The 13,198-nt window shown below is 40.7% G+C and overlaps 2 protein-coding genes across 3 annotated transcripts; both read right to left on the bottom strand.

Annotated features, from left to right (window-relative positions):
• Window positions 1-1,313: 1,313 nt before the first annotated feature.
• Window positions 1,314-5,950, bottom strand: LOC143459649 (uncharacterized). Its single transcript, XM_076956868.1, has 5 exons — window positions 5,543-5,950; window positions 3,666-3,914; window positions 2,959-3,174; window positions 2,553-2,751; window positions 1,314-2,442 (listed from the first exon to the last, which is right to left on the bottom strand). The coding sequence occupies exons 1-5, from the start codon at window positions 5,595-5,597 to the stop codon at window positions 1,749-1,751; spliced, it is 1,413 nt and encodes a 470-aa protein (XP_076812983.1). The 5' UTR covers window positions 5,598-5,950; the 3' UTR covers window positions 1,314-1,748.
• Window positions 5,951-6,445: 495 nt separating this feature from the next.
• On the bottom strand, window positions 6,446-13,180 carry LOC143460468 (afadin- and alpha-actinin-binding protein B-like). Of its 2 annotated transcripts, none has more exons than XM_076957964.1 (15): window positions 11,913-13,176; window positions 11,741-11,825; window positions 11,142-11,333; window positions 10,454-10,678; window positions 10,203-10,303; window positions 9,897-10,045; window positions 9,699-9,769; window positions 9,344-9,512; window positions 9,076-9,162; window positions 8,740-8,846; window positions 8,519-8,633; window positions 8,364-8,449; window positions 7,955-8,061; window positions 7,682-7,843; window positions 6,446-6,930 (listed from the first exon to the last, which is right to left on the bottom strand). In XM_076957964.1, the coding sequence occupies exons 1-15, from the start codon at window positions 11,954-11,956 to the stop codon at window positions 6,771-6,773; spliced, it is 1,860 nt and encodes a 619-aa protein (XP_076814079.1). In that variant the 5' UTR covers window positions 11,957-13,176; the 3' UTR covers window positions 6,446-6,770. The 2 variants fall into 2 exon arrangements, with proteins under 2 accessions (XP_076814079.1, XP_076814078.1); XM_076957963.1 differs by lacking the exon at window positions 6,446-6,930 and adding an exon at window positions 6,937-7,470 and having other exon boundaries at window positions 11,913-13,180.
• Window positions 13,181-13,198: the final 18 nt, after the last annotated feature.

Raw genomic sequence — 13,198 nt, forward strand, 5'->3', positions numbered from 1 at the left:
ACTGTGCACTGGTACATAGTTGGGCAACCGCGGTACTACAATACGGAATTACTGTACCACAGAACTTTTGAAAAAATGTACCGAATCTCTGTACTGGATTACCTTTTTCAAACATTTCTATCTGTTCCGGTACTCGGTTCTTTTCACGTAATTATTTCAAAATTTTAACAGTTATGTTTGCAAAAAACATGGTAATTAATCCTTAATACAAATTTTAGCATCTGTTGATCTTTTTTAATTTAGAAATGACAAGTAAAATTGCAAGCGCTTAACGTCATATCTGCTTTTACCTGGAGTAACCTTTACCTGGGGCATAATAGCGGCAAACATGGCATTTGCAGCAGCATCTTTTACAAAATAAGTACCGGTACAGAGTACCGACAAAGAAACGAACCACTTTTTAAAAATAGTACCGAATACCGGAACCGTCGGTACATTTTTTGCCAAGTACCGGTACCGTTACCGACGGTACTTTCAAAGTACAGACTGCCCACCTCTGGGTGATTTACAGCACAACTTATGCTGATATCGTAACATCGGGCATAATCCCAAATCACAGATACACAATGTAGAATAGACCTTTGTTTGATGAATGTGAAGCAATTGGCAATCGCGTTGTTATTTTACCATTTAAAACTACTTTTCCTACCAAATAGTAGGTGGTCGGCCTCTTTACTCCTAGGTGGTGAATCGTTTGAGGTGGAATGGAATCGGGAAGCGCTGGTACCGGAGCCGATAGCCTGCTACAAGCGATCAGGCAAAATTTATTACAGAGTCATTCCTTCTCCTTGCTTCGTGATGTGCTTGACGTGGTTTCAACTTCATAGAAAGCGCAACTTATCCATTTAAATCCAACGTAGCAACTAAAACAACCGGAAAAAGTGATTTGACTTATCGTTATAAAGTATAAACGTCTTAATTATACGTGAGTTATTAGACATTCTCTTATGCAGCACCTCAACAACAATTAGAGCAAATACATAATGTTTTAATTTCGGCAAAGGTTTAGGTGAAAGCTTCAATATTATTCATGTGCGTTCGACGTGACATGGGAAGAAGATGATTAAATACCCATTCGTTAGATGGCGCTCACGAGTTAGTTTAGATCAGTATTTCCTAACGTTTTTTTGTGTTCACCCAATCGCACCTTGGCCCTTACTAATACCTAACATATTTAAGTTCCCACCCAACCAAACATAAATATACAGTAACACGGAATTTTAATATATTGCGATGTCATAATGAAAGGTATCTAGCATTTATTTAAATTTAAGTTAACTAAGTTAATTTATATTAACAGTTTTGATGCACGTTTAAAAGTATAACCGCAGCTCGACAAGTCGATATACGTTTAGCTGGTAAATATGATATAACGATATAATGAGTAGCCTAATACGAATTCGACAAAGAAGCAACAAAGTTTATTTTGAGGTTTTCTAATAAGACGCGAATGATGTGACGTCAAACTCGCGAGTGAGCGCCAAACAATTGACAAAAACTACGTCATAAGAGCAACGATGAACTTTCCGTAGATATTGCATCTGCCTTCTGAACATTAGAGGTAGTTCTATGTGTGACGTAATGTAGTATACCGACCGCCAGTGTATGAATGGGATTGTGAAACAGTTTGTCTTCAATCAGCAGGTGAAGGCCAAGGAAATAAAAATAACAACAATCGACAAGAAAAGAAGAGAATTAAACCAATGACAATAGTGGCAAAGTGCGACAGTGACAGCATCAACGCGAAGCTAATGGCGAGCTCGGTTTTCCATTCTCAGCAGTTTTCTCAGAAGTCTTCTTGACGAAGCCCGGATATTCCCCGAACCCAGGTTGTACATGACCGGGTTCATGCACTCGCTCAGCCTGAGGCAAAGATAGGACGCGACCCCGAACCAGTAGTCGGTTGAAAGTTGGTCGCCGGACTGAGGACCGGCCACGGTTGTCCAGAGCAGGTAGACCGTGAGAGGGATGTAACCAATCATGTAAGCTACCACTATCAAGCTGAGCTGCGTGAATGTCTTCCTCTCGCGTTGATATTGAAGTTCTAGACACGAATGTCGCGCAGAATAGTCACGCGCGACACCGCGATGTGTTAAAAGAATTGACGGAAAACGAACTCTCCCGTTTATGTATCTCCCGCGCTGTCCCCGCTTTGTGCTTGACGACGAACGCGTCACGCTTGATTGGGGCGAAAGTTTTGCAATCGGGACTTTCCCGTTGTCAGGGCACATTTCGTCGACTTTTGACGACAGTTCGACTTTTGGTTCGATATGTTTGCAAAATGACGTCATTTGTGGTCTGTTTTCGGACGCTTCACTGTTCTGTCGTTCTTCGCAAACGTTAGATGCGTCGTTAGTGATGTCATGTTTCCTTTGATTATGACGTTTATGACCTTGAATTTGAGAGGTGACGTCATAGAGGCTTAAAAGGTTACTTCTCCATCTGTGAGAAAAGAAAGATATCAAAATGAGAGGAGAACCCCCTCTCGAAGACAATTACGTCACAACGACAGCATTAAATCGCTGAACCATTATTACGAAACAGCAACTCACTTTGTTCTTTTTAGAAGCGCCCTCGCAATCAAGGCAGATAGGAGAACGACGCAAAGTTCCGGAGTGTAAAAGAACAATGGACTCACTATCGCCATATAGAGGCCATACTGGTCCACGCAACAATTGTCCTCGTCGATGTCATTGGCGGTGTTGTCTCTAATGGAGCATGAGGGCCATTTGTTTCCGATCGTTTCGTCTCCTGCAGATGAAATCAATTGTTACGTCATCAATGGGCACCGATTGTTGAGCATGTCAAAGGCCATTTAAAAATAATGCATTGATCGCGTCAGCCGCTGTCGTTTGCGCAAAACTCGTCAAGCTCTGACCTTGCCAGCTGTTTGATCTTTTCTTACGGAATTTTGAGCGTTTTCTGGCAACTAATATTTCTACATCTACATCGAGATACCTTTAGTTTCGTCCACTCCCATGAATCGGATCAGAGGCAGGGAACTCCCCAAAGACAGAATCCATAGACAACAAATATAAACCAGCACTTTTCGTCGCGTGATCGACGAAACTTTAAACGGCCGCTTGACAGCGTAGAAGCGTAGTGCAGCAAAGGAGACTATGTGCAGGGAAGTGGTGTAGTCGGTTGTAAAATCCAGGACCCAGTAGAATTTACCTGAAATACAACGTCAATCAAGAAAGCTGAGAAAATGTCGATGGCCTAGGAACTACTTTCATATTCGACCACTTCAACTGCTTTCGTTCTTGAACCGAGCAAATAAAGGTAATTTTTATCCGCTGCTAAAAATAGCATAAACTGCAGAAGCAAACGTTTTAAAAGCAGCATCATATCAGTCTATGTTTCAGCAACTTAGAAATTCAGCAACTTAAAACGCAGCAAAGCATTCTATAGCTAGAGGCAAGTTTAAGGCTTGGCGACGTCAAAGCAATTTACAGAGACCACAAATTTTAAAGCATAGCTGCTAATTTTCTGCCGCAAAAGCATACATTTTTAGAGACCGCTGGAGAAATTTGAAAGACCGCTTCTGATCCCAAATCAACCTTAAAGCGCAGGACGTACAAATACAGTCGACAGACAGCCATATAGAGAAAAGCAAAGGCTGATGTCACATAAAACACTCCATATAATATATCATACATACTTACACCAAAATTGACCCCAGTCCCACACGTCGAAGCCCCAAGTCCTTCTGTACAGCCACAAGGGGGAGCAAACGAGCGCGGAGATGAAGTCGGATGTGCAGAGACTGACGATGAAGAGGTTGGAGGAGGTCCGGAGATTCTTGTTGGTCATGATCACTACCATGGTCAGAAGATTTCCCATCGAACCCACCACCATGAAAATCACCACGAATGACGTCACGATTACGTTGGCGGTAACAGAGGGACTGAAAGCTGTGAAAACAACGATTCGTTTTTAGTTCATTATGACGTAATAAAATTGAACAAAAGCTCAGTTTTTAAGATTTTGACTCCTCTACGACGAAAATTGAAAACGCTTTTGTTTGTTGTAAATCACGCACTGATTGCTCATTGTTTGTTTGAAACAGTCGATTAAATTGTTTTAAATTAAGTAATTTACAGCGATTTTTTCATCCCTTCTAAACTGGAGAGTTGCAGGAATTGGCAGCACATTGACGACAAAAGGCGTCATTTAATTAATTTGATGTCGATTGAGAAAGCAAACATACGACAACTGCATCGACCGGATCAAGAAAACGGCGAATTACGTCACCGATTATCGTAAAAATCGATGCAGACAATAATTGATTGTTTACCGGTTCATGTTGTCGTGAGCAGCCTATAGTGTATGTATGTGATGTAGCTCATGGGGAAAATATTACCGTTTTTTGCCACAAAATGAAAGTAATTTGCTTAACTTAATGCTTTATTTTCTCTTCTTTAAGTCAAACCTCGACCCCAAGTAACCGACGCAATCATGAATGCCCTTCTGTGACGTAATTATCATTCAAAGAAAGAAATTAAAAACTTGCGGATTGGTGGCGAGGCCAGAGCCGATTGAACGTTTGCAAATTCTGCTTCTGCTGAGGCCTGTAAAGGCGAAATATATTTTTCTAAAAAAAATTAACATTTTGATAGATCGGAGAACTTTGCTGAAGTTCCTTGATGACACTGTAATAGGCGTAATACGGGCCATCAGACCCACCCTCGACTATATGTATATCCTGGTTAAAACTATATTTTTGAAGATAGTCAGTTTTATGACTAATTTTTGTGGAAAACTTCGACCACAAAGCCGTGAAGTCCCAAAATTTTGTGGGAAAAACATCCGGTTCGGGTTTCCCTTCTCAAAACCACGGATAAGGTCATGATGATTATAAAAATTACGTAATAAAGACGCGATTATTAAGCAATAAATCACTCGGGTAATCGATGGAAATGTCGGGGAGACGAAAACAAGTTACATTGTCGACACAAATCGAGTTAATAATTGTTTTCCACCAACATTGTTTGGGCACGTGACAACAAGAAGGCGGAAATTTCTCCAAACCCGAATGAATCGAATGAAAGCCATCACCAGGCCTGGGTATTTAGTAAAACAGCGGATAATCAGATCTATAGTAACGTTCTTATGTGATTTCACGTAAACAATCTCATTAAACTTAAACCTGAGATTATCTGTCTTCACCGCACTGAGCACGTGCTGACCGCAAGTCCTACCACGGAGATATCTCGAGTTTTCTCGGAAATTCTCAACTTTTCACACCACGTTGTCACAGATTTGCGAGGCAATAACGCTGTTTATGTATTCAGGTTATAGTTGCCCGTGCCTCCTTTGCTTTCATGCAACTGCATCAACACCGTAAAATTAAACCCAAGCACCCGATCAATCCACGTACTGGGTGCAATTAAATTTTCGTTGTTAAGAGGTTGACTTTCCACCATCCCAGCATCCCCCAACGCTGACCATGTAGCAGTTATTCGACATTAACCAAGATTCTAACTCACACAAACAGGCTACTGGGCATTAGAATTCAAGAAAAAGAACATTTTTTACTCACCGTATATTTCCGTTGTAGTGGGGAAACCGCTTGAGTTCTCCGTCACGTTCTCCATGACTTTCAATCGAACAAACAGCAATAAAATTAGACGGCAATTTTCACGAACATTTAACTACCGAGCCCACATAAGCGACAGTGCTTCGTGTCTCGGTTATCGGCGCGTATGGTCTGGTTTCGCCGTTCTATTGACACAATGAGATCGAGAAAAACGAACTTGCCTCGCTCGCCACTCACGCTGATGACGAACAATATTTGAACAAGGCTCCAATAAATCCACACAACAGGCTCCTTTTGCACAGATTGTGCCATGCCCGCCTTTGCTTCGACACGATCCTGTCAAGTAGGTTGCGTTGGACGGTATTGGCATCGCTGTTGTAAAATTGGATCTAAGCTCGATGCAGTGTTTGCTGGGAAAAAGCGGAACCGGTTCACCGCCATTTTAACATATTTTGTTATTTCGAGTTTCTTGAAATTCTATATTTTTTTGCTTCTGCGCAACCCCTTTAATGACGTTATAATTATTGCTTGTTGCCAAAAACAACACAGGTATTCTCTCATAATGGATTGACAAACACGTGACTGTGTTACGTCATTAATTATAATGAAAACAAGAAGGTCCCGTTTTTCAAGCAGAACGTTCTAGATTTCTAGAAGGACACAGCGAACAAAACATCCGGCACATCGCCCAAATGACACATGGGTAGGGTAAAAGGTCGCCTTGAATAAAACATGTTACTTTTTAATTGTACTTTTTACTTCACAAACCATTCCATCAACTATTTAAACTGAACCAAAAACCACCGTTGTTAAAGAAAACGTCGGAATAAACGTAACTAATCGCATTAATCGACATCAACGCGCAATAGTTTGGCCTCTTGCGGATATTCCAAGCTCCAAACGTCATTAATTTCTTTTAGTCTCATTTATTCGACGCAATAAATAAACAGAACTAACGTAAGACATTAACTACTATGACGTCATAAGCAGCACAGTACGACGGAAATAAAGTGGCGCACATTTATGATTCTAACAACCCAGGTAGCAGCAGACAGTTTTCACAGCACACGAGGCAGACAACAAATTGACACAGAAGACTATGGTGGAATGCAGCGCACATCTGCATAATAATCGCTAAGTAACATTGTGACGTCATTCTTAAAAACCACACATTTCCTAAATAACAAAAATAAAAGCACGTCATCTGCTACGTGTAATCACCATGGCAACCTCAAATCTGAAAGAGAGCGGTCTTTATGTCGTCCATCTTAAGACGATTATGACGTAATAACAAGGTGTGACCAGAATCACGTGGGGAAAAGAGTTCGGATTGTCCATCGGGGCTGGCGTGTGATTGGTTGGTTGGAGATTTCTTCAGGCACGACTTCACCCTGTGACGTCATAAAGCGATAAGGTTGTTAGCCGCGCACAACAGAGGTTGGCCCTGAAAATATCACTTCCGGTCGTAAATATGACGGTCTAAGATGAAGCAAGATCATGCAGATGATGTCATTGCTAATAACGTCATTATAAGAAGCGAGCAAGAACAGGTACGTCATGCAATTTGCAACAAGACCAAACAACTCAAAAAAAAACTTTAATCCGAATGAGAAGTGTGAGAATCATCCAATCTATTCTCTACTAGGATTTGATCAGATAGCGACCTCTGGCGGTAGTCTAGTTCGGACTTAGAAACACTAAAGGTGTCGCTGTCGAGCAAGCTGTGCCAGGTGTCCGTGGTGTCGGACGCTGGAGAGCTCTCGGCTTCCTCTAGCGATCGTGCTAAAGCCTCATCCCGGTACGTGACGTAATAGCGATCACTCAAGCGTGGGATTCTCTCGTTGGAGCGCTGCAGATTAGTTTCACTCATACTGGTGTTTCCATGCTTTGCGTCAATGCATGATGTGACTTGAACAGGTGTGCATGCAAGACTTAAAAGTGAAAACCAAGTGAAAGTTCATGCGATTAGTGAACTCATAGGTTAGTAGATAAAGGTTATTTGTGGTTAGATGAAACAATAGCCGGCTTTAACACAACCTATCAACACTCACACAACTTATCATGCAGATATCAACGACTCAAACGATCTGCACTCGATGACGTCATGAAAAGCAGTTGACAATATGATGTCAATGGACTCACTTGAACGAGGACGTCGACGAGTTGTTCTCTTTGTCAGAACTTTTGTATCGGAGTCCGAGGGCACGATACAACTCACAGGTAGATGGTATCGGTGGGGAAGCACCATTCCAGGGGTTGTGCGGAGTTTCCGGGCTTCTGCTGGGGCTTGTCTTGTTCGGGGATCTTCGTTGCAAAACAGACAAGAGTTTGTGATGACACAATCGTGAAAAATAAAAGTCCGATAAAATACCACCAAGCTTATCTTTTTGATGAATTTATTAATTGTCACCCCACCTAGTGAGCAAGGGTTGTGCACCACTAGATCCACCAGATGTCCCCATACCATCGGCTTGACCTCTAGCGTTTCTCAGTGATGGAGATACGTCATGCGCGGAGTGATTCTATAAAGACGTCATCGCGGAATATTAAACAACGGACCTGTTTTAATCTACTCAAACTGTATCGTGTTAGGGTTATCCCCACACATGGTGCAAACTCAAAATATGTTCAAATCATTTCATTTCATCATCTATCATTTCATTTTCATTCATGCTCATGACACTGAAAACTTTTTAAATTGGACTTTAGTTCGTATTGAATTTTGTTGGTAGATTGGATGGATTTTACGTTACTAGTAAAAAATTGCTGCACTAACTCAAAACTTTCCAAGTGATTTTCAAATATTGAGAAATGGACATCTGACCTTTAACCCTTCGTTCCAGCTCAAAGATAGCGATTTATCCCGGAAGGATTTGTTTGGTGATGACCACTTCTTTTTCGACGAGCTCCCTGAATTAATTAAGGAACAATGATAGCTGTGACATCATAAAGACACATGAACAAGAAGTGGGAGATCACCTCGGAAGGGAGTTAGTTGGAGGAAGTGATGTTGGAGCCATCTGCTCTTCTCCTCCTCAAAATTCTGTTGATCCTGTCCAAGTTGTAGAAGTGCTTCGGTGTAAACCTTACGCTCCTGCAGTTTAGTAATCACATTAAGCGAATAACCATTTATATTCAAGCGCATGAGTTTGTGTAAGAGAGGAGAGTTTTGCGAATTGTCAACAACTTTGTTCTCTCACGTTCTCAAAAGCGAGTCGCTGTTGGTAGAAGATGGATTTTTGCTGATCCAGGTCGGACTTCTCCTCAAGGAAATAAGCATCCGATGGGAAGGAGCTGGACTTCTCTCCTGCAAATAACCGAATCACATAGACATCACAGAGGTGAGCACATAGACGATAGGGTCACAATAACCGTAGTTTAAAAATAATTCCACTTTACTTCTGAGAGTCTGGGGACAACTGATATCGATAATTTTCAACTGATTTACAGCAGTTGCGTTGTCACGACAACCCCTGCACTGTCACGGCTAAATGAGAATCCTGACTAACGGACTTAGCTCAGAAGCGTTCTCTTACCCTGACCAGCGGTGAAGTAATCGATCAGGTCTTGTTGTTCCTGGATCACTTTCTCATACTCCGTGATCTTCTCCGATTTATTTTCAGCTGTGGATCAATAGGGAGGACATATTATGCATCTAGGCATGGACCCATACAAGTGAACATAGTTGCAGGAAACGATGTTATCAAAGAATAGAAAATTAACAAGGGAAAGTTAAATTGAATTTGCACATTATTGCACATACTCCAAGTTCTTATTATGACATCATAATACTCCATCTTTTACCTTTGCCCTTATCTTCTTCAGTCAGGTGATGAAGATTTTTGTGTTGATAAAGTCTCCTCAGAGCTCTCCACTTCGATTTCAAACTCTTCTCAATGTCGTCCTTGACGATGTCGTAAGGCATCTCGAACATTCCATCCAGCACCGAGTCCGATGCTTCTGACTCCTCCGACTTAACAAAGATAAACGAAAGTCGAATTAGACCCAACAATAACACTGTGTCTTCCGTGTTTGGTTATAAAGAGCAGATCTGTGCTATAAGTGTAAATTCAATTTAATTATTTATAAGTTTAGAAGTTAAATGCACAGATGTCTGTTATCACTTATCGCACTAACGTATGATGAGTTGTGTACTTACTGACACCGACGCTGATGATTTTATATCGATTTTATCCAACGACAATCTCCGTGATTCTCTCTGCTTCATGTCTAAGTAAAATCAACACAAAAGGTGAAAACAATAGAAGCGTTATAATACATCACATTGTGATGTCATAATGACAAATGTATAGCAACAAAGATTTGTCAGCTTTAAATAGATGCAACGAAGTTGAACCTCTTTGCGTTGCCTTCTCATTAAGAGCACAGACCAGTTCGTCTTGCATTTGCTTCAGGTATTTCCTCATCGCCGTGTTCTCATTCAATAATTCCTTCTGTGAGTCCTCGTAATTGGCGAGAATAAGTTGATACATTTCCTGCTCGTTGCTGTAAGTTGAGAGCAGATGTAGACACATTTAATATTCATTGAAGGTTGGTCATGTGACAGATGCTCAAAGGAAAACGTCGATAAAGTGCCGCTAAATGCAATTATGATAATCGTGCTATGGGCAAATCAATAAGAATTCAAGTAAGTTGTCCCGACTTTTTCTTTGTTTTGTCCGTCGTCCACTTTCCGCGCTTCCCGTCCGACCGTTGCAGTGAATTAAGGATTTCTATGCCAAGCAAACGCTCGTGCTTCTTGTCCTAAATTTCACAAAAAATGGCAAAACGTGTCATTTTCAAACTCGCTAAGAAGTGGAAAGTGATAACACATAAAAGACAGGCAGATAAAATGCACTATCAGACAGTACAAAGTGTGACTCTGATGTAAAACTTGATAAAATCACATCGAACCTGGAGTAACTGATGCAATTTTGTCTGCATCCTTTCAACCTCCTGACTCTTCTTCTTCTTCTCGTGCTTGAACTGAGTGTCCCGACTCTGCATCTCTGACGACAGACGACGACACTTTTCCTGCTCCGATTTCAATTTCTTCCGTAAAGTTTCGATCCGCTGATTGAGGTGAGCTTCTTCAATACGCTTCGTCTTTAACTCACGATCTTTGGTTGCAACATCTTCCTAAAATGATCGTCACAAAATTGTTGTCATTCATGATTTAATCTGCTCCATGCACAGACACATCCTGCATCAGCACGAAGCTCATCATCGCACGTCAATCACGACTATGCAATGCCACCATGCACCAGTACATATAATAATATTTGTTACAGTGTGAAGATAGTTTCCTCCGTCAAATTTTTTCATTAGGATGACGTTGAGCTTTACATCCAAACTGTAGGTTTGTTATAGTTTCAGACTGAGCCGATACATGGGATTGAGTCTACATCCGGACCATTTTGCATTTAATTTAATTTCTTTTTTTTTTAAACCAAAAATATCAGATGAATGGAATGAAGACAACATTTGTAGAAACGTCATATCGATTACATCATCATCACATCGATGACATTATCATCACATCGATTACATCACATCGATTACATCATCATCACATCTATGACATCATCATCATATCGATTACCCTCGCAAGTGAGAGGAGATGCTGAAACCTCGCTGCGTCACTTTCAGAGTTTCGAAGACCATCGGCCGTGTCGGAGTGAGACTCGAGAGCTCGTCTGTATGTTTGTAGAAGGTCGTAGGTCACGTTGACAAGAGCCACTTGATTCAGCTTTTCATCAGTTTGTATCGATGGGTACCCATAGACAGACAGTTCCTACATACAACAACATAACTCGGTCGAGATGCATTTTACAAAGCAAGTTGTAGCAATAAGCACCACAAAAGCAGAAACAGACGGGTAAAAAGCTGATTTGTTCATTTCTTCTGTTTTTATTTTGTCCTTGCAAGTCATTGATATCACATAAACATACTTAAATGCCCAGTACTAACCATGAATGCCATATTTTATGTTATCCTTCTTAGAAGAAGAAACATGTAACTACATTTTTACAAAAATAATTTGTCAGTGCTTTCTTCTGTGTTTATTGCAACCATTTGCTAATTCTACATTAGAAGAAAAGCAAGTTACAAATAAAGTTAAAACTATTTTGCAAACCTCAAAAAATGAACATTACAAAAATTTAACTCAAACCAAGCATTGAGCAATAATTTCTTTTAAACCTGGTCAAGAAAATCCAATCGATGGGGTAAGCTTTCTGCTGAGCAAAACGATGATATTCGCTTCACAACACCAGCTTCTGCCGACCTGAAATTAACAATTGCCTTTATCTTTGTAATTACACTTAACGCAGATCCTTAAATAAGTCATCATTTAACGAAGCTTTATACTCACTCGCGGAAGCGAAAATGAGAAGTGAAAATTTCGCCGTTCTTCATAATCCAAGACTGTACGAAGCGCAACTGTTTCGGATTTCTCCAGGTCAAAAAAAAAAGAAGAAACAAAGTGATGTTGCCAGGCAATAACAAACAAAATTAAAACTACTTAAAAATTGAAGCGCTGCATCTTTTCTAAAGAATTTTTTTACTTAAACTAAACGAACATTAGTATTACAGAATAATAAATTTACATAAGTGCTTAAAACTCACACAAAGCATTTTCTCAGTAGCTCAAGGCTCTGTAGCTGGTTAATCACGCAGCCATTTTAGATTGTTTAACTACCACATGATTAATATGGCTTAACAGCAGTTGCATTTCTTCGCAACCACTGGTAAGTAAGGCAATTTTCCACGAGAACTTTTGCGTGCAAAGACACAAATTTTAGCGAGATGGTGTGCATTGAAGCCTTAATTTTTTGCTTATTTATCCAAAATTGGTGTTCAAGCCATCAGTTTTTCTTTGTATGTTCATTAGAAATGAGCAAAAAAATTAAAAAAAGTACAGCATGTTTATGAACCTCGTGCGTGCAGATGGCACTTTCCACAGACAGTTTGTTCCTATTCATTAATCATCAATGGATGTGCTACACTTTCCAGAGACAGTTTGTTTCATTCATAAGTCATTGATGGATGGATGAATTGCGAGCGCATTTCTTGTCTATTTAATCATTCTACAAGTATATATTCTACTGAAGTACCCCAGGCTGGGGTAAGATCTCGGGGTGCAGAAGCAAAATTCCGGTGAGCAATGAAGCAATCGATGTGCACTGCCACTCGTGGCCTGAGCCTGTCCCGCGTTCGTGGTAGGCAAGGTATAGGCCTAACCTTTTACAATAGAAAACGGAGGTGCAGTTGCCATACTTTCCACTACGAGGTTAGGGCAAGTACCTCAACAAGGTCATTGCAGTTGGCAACTAACCGGCGCCGTACAAACTTCGCTAACTTGAAATTCAGGCACCGGACAGACAATGGCGAAGCAAGAAAAATTCAAATCTGGCTTGTGCCTGTCTATTAGACTGCAGAGTTAGGCATAGGCGCACTCAGTACTGCCGCACTTATTGACTTGGACAGAACTTCTGTGCACTCAATTTGCAATTGATTTAAAGATTGAACAAGTTAAACTGTGTACATTACTGTGCAATTGCGCACTTCCAATGCGTCTGAGCATTTTTGCGCACCGCACTTGTCAGTTTTGGTTGTTTGGCGCACCCAAGATCTTTCTGATATGGGTATTGGGTATAC

This window comes from Clavelina lepadiformis, chromosome 5 (assembly GCF_947623445.1).
Source record: "Clavelina lepadiformis chromosome 5, kaClaLepa1.1, whole genome shotgun sequence".
Taxonomy (NCBI): domain Eukaryota; kingdom Metazoa; phylum Chordata; class Ascidiacea; order Aplousobranchia; family Clavelinidae; genus Clavelina; species Clavelina lepadiformis.

What these genes read in the sequence shown, in the direction of transcription:
- LOC143459649 (XM_076956868.1), bottom strand. Translation starts at nt 5,597, where the DNA reads ATGGAGAACGTGACGGAGAACTCAAGCGGTTTCCCCACTACAACGGAA. An exon ending in CACTACAACGGAAATATACG is followed by an intron (nt 3,915 to 5,542) that starts GTGAGTAAAAAA and finishes TTGTTTTCACAG; the next exon opens with CTTTCAGTCCCTCTGTTACC. An exon ending in GCGCTTCTAAAAAGAACAAA is followed by an intron (nt 2,443 to 2,552) that starts GTGAGTTGCTGT and finishes CTTTTCTCACAG; the next exon opens with ATGGAGAAGTAACCTTTTAA.
- LOC143460468 (XM_076957963.1), bottom strand. Translation starts at nt 11,956, where the DNA reads ATGAAGAACGGCGAAATTTTCACTTCTCATTTTCGCTTCCGCGA. An exon ending in TCTCATTTTCGCTTCCGCGA is followed by an intron (nt 11,826 to 11,912) that starts GTGAGTATAAAG and finishes TGTTAATTTCAG; the next exon opens with GTCGGCAGAAGCTGGTGTTG. An exon ending in AATCATCAGCGTCGGTGTCA is followed by an intron (nt 9,513 to 9,698) that starts GTAAGTACACAA and finishes ATCTTTGTTAAG; the next exon opens with TCGGAGGAGTCAGAAGCATC.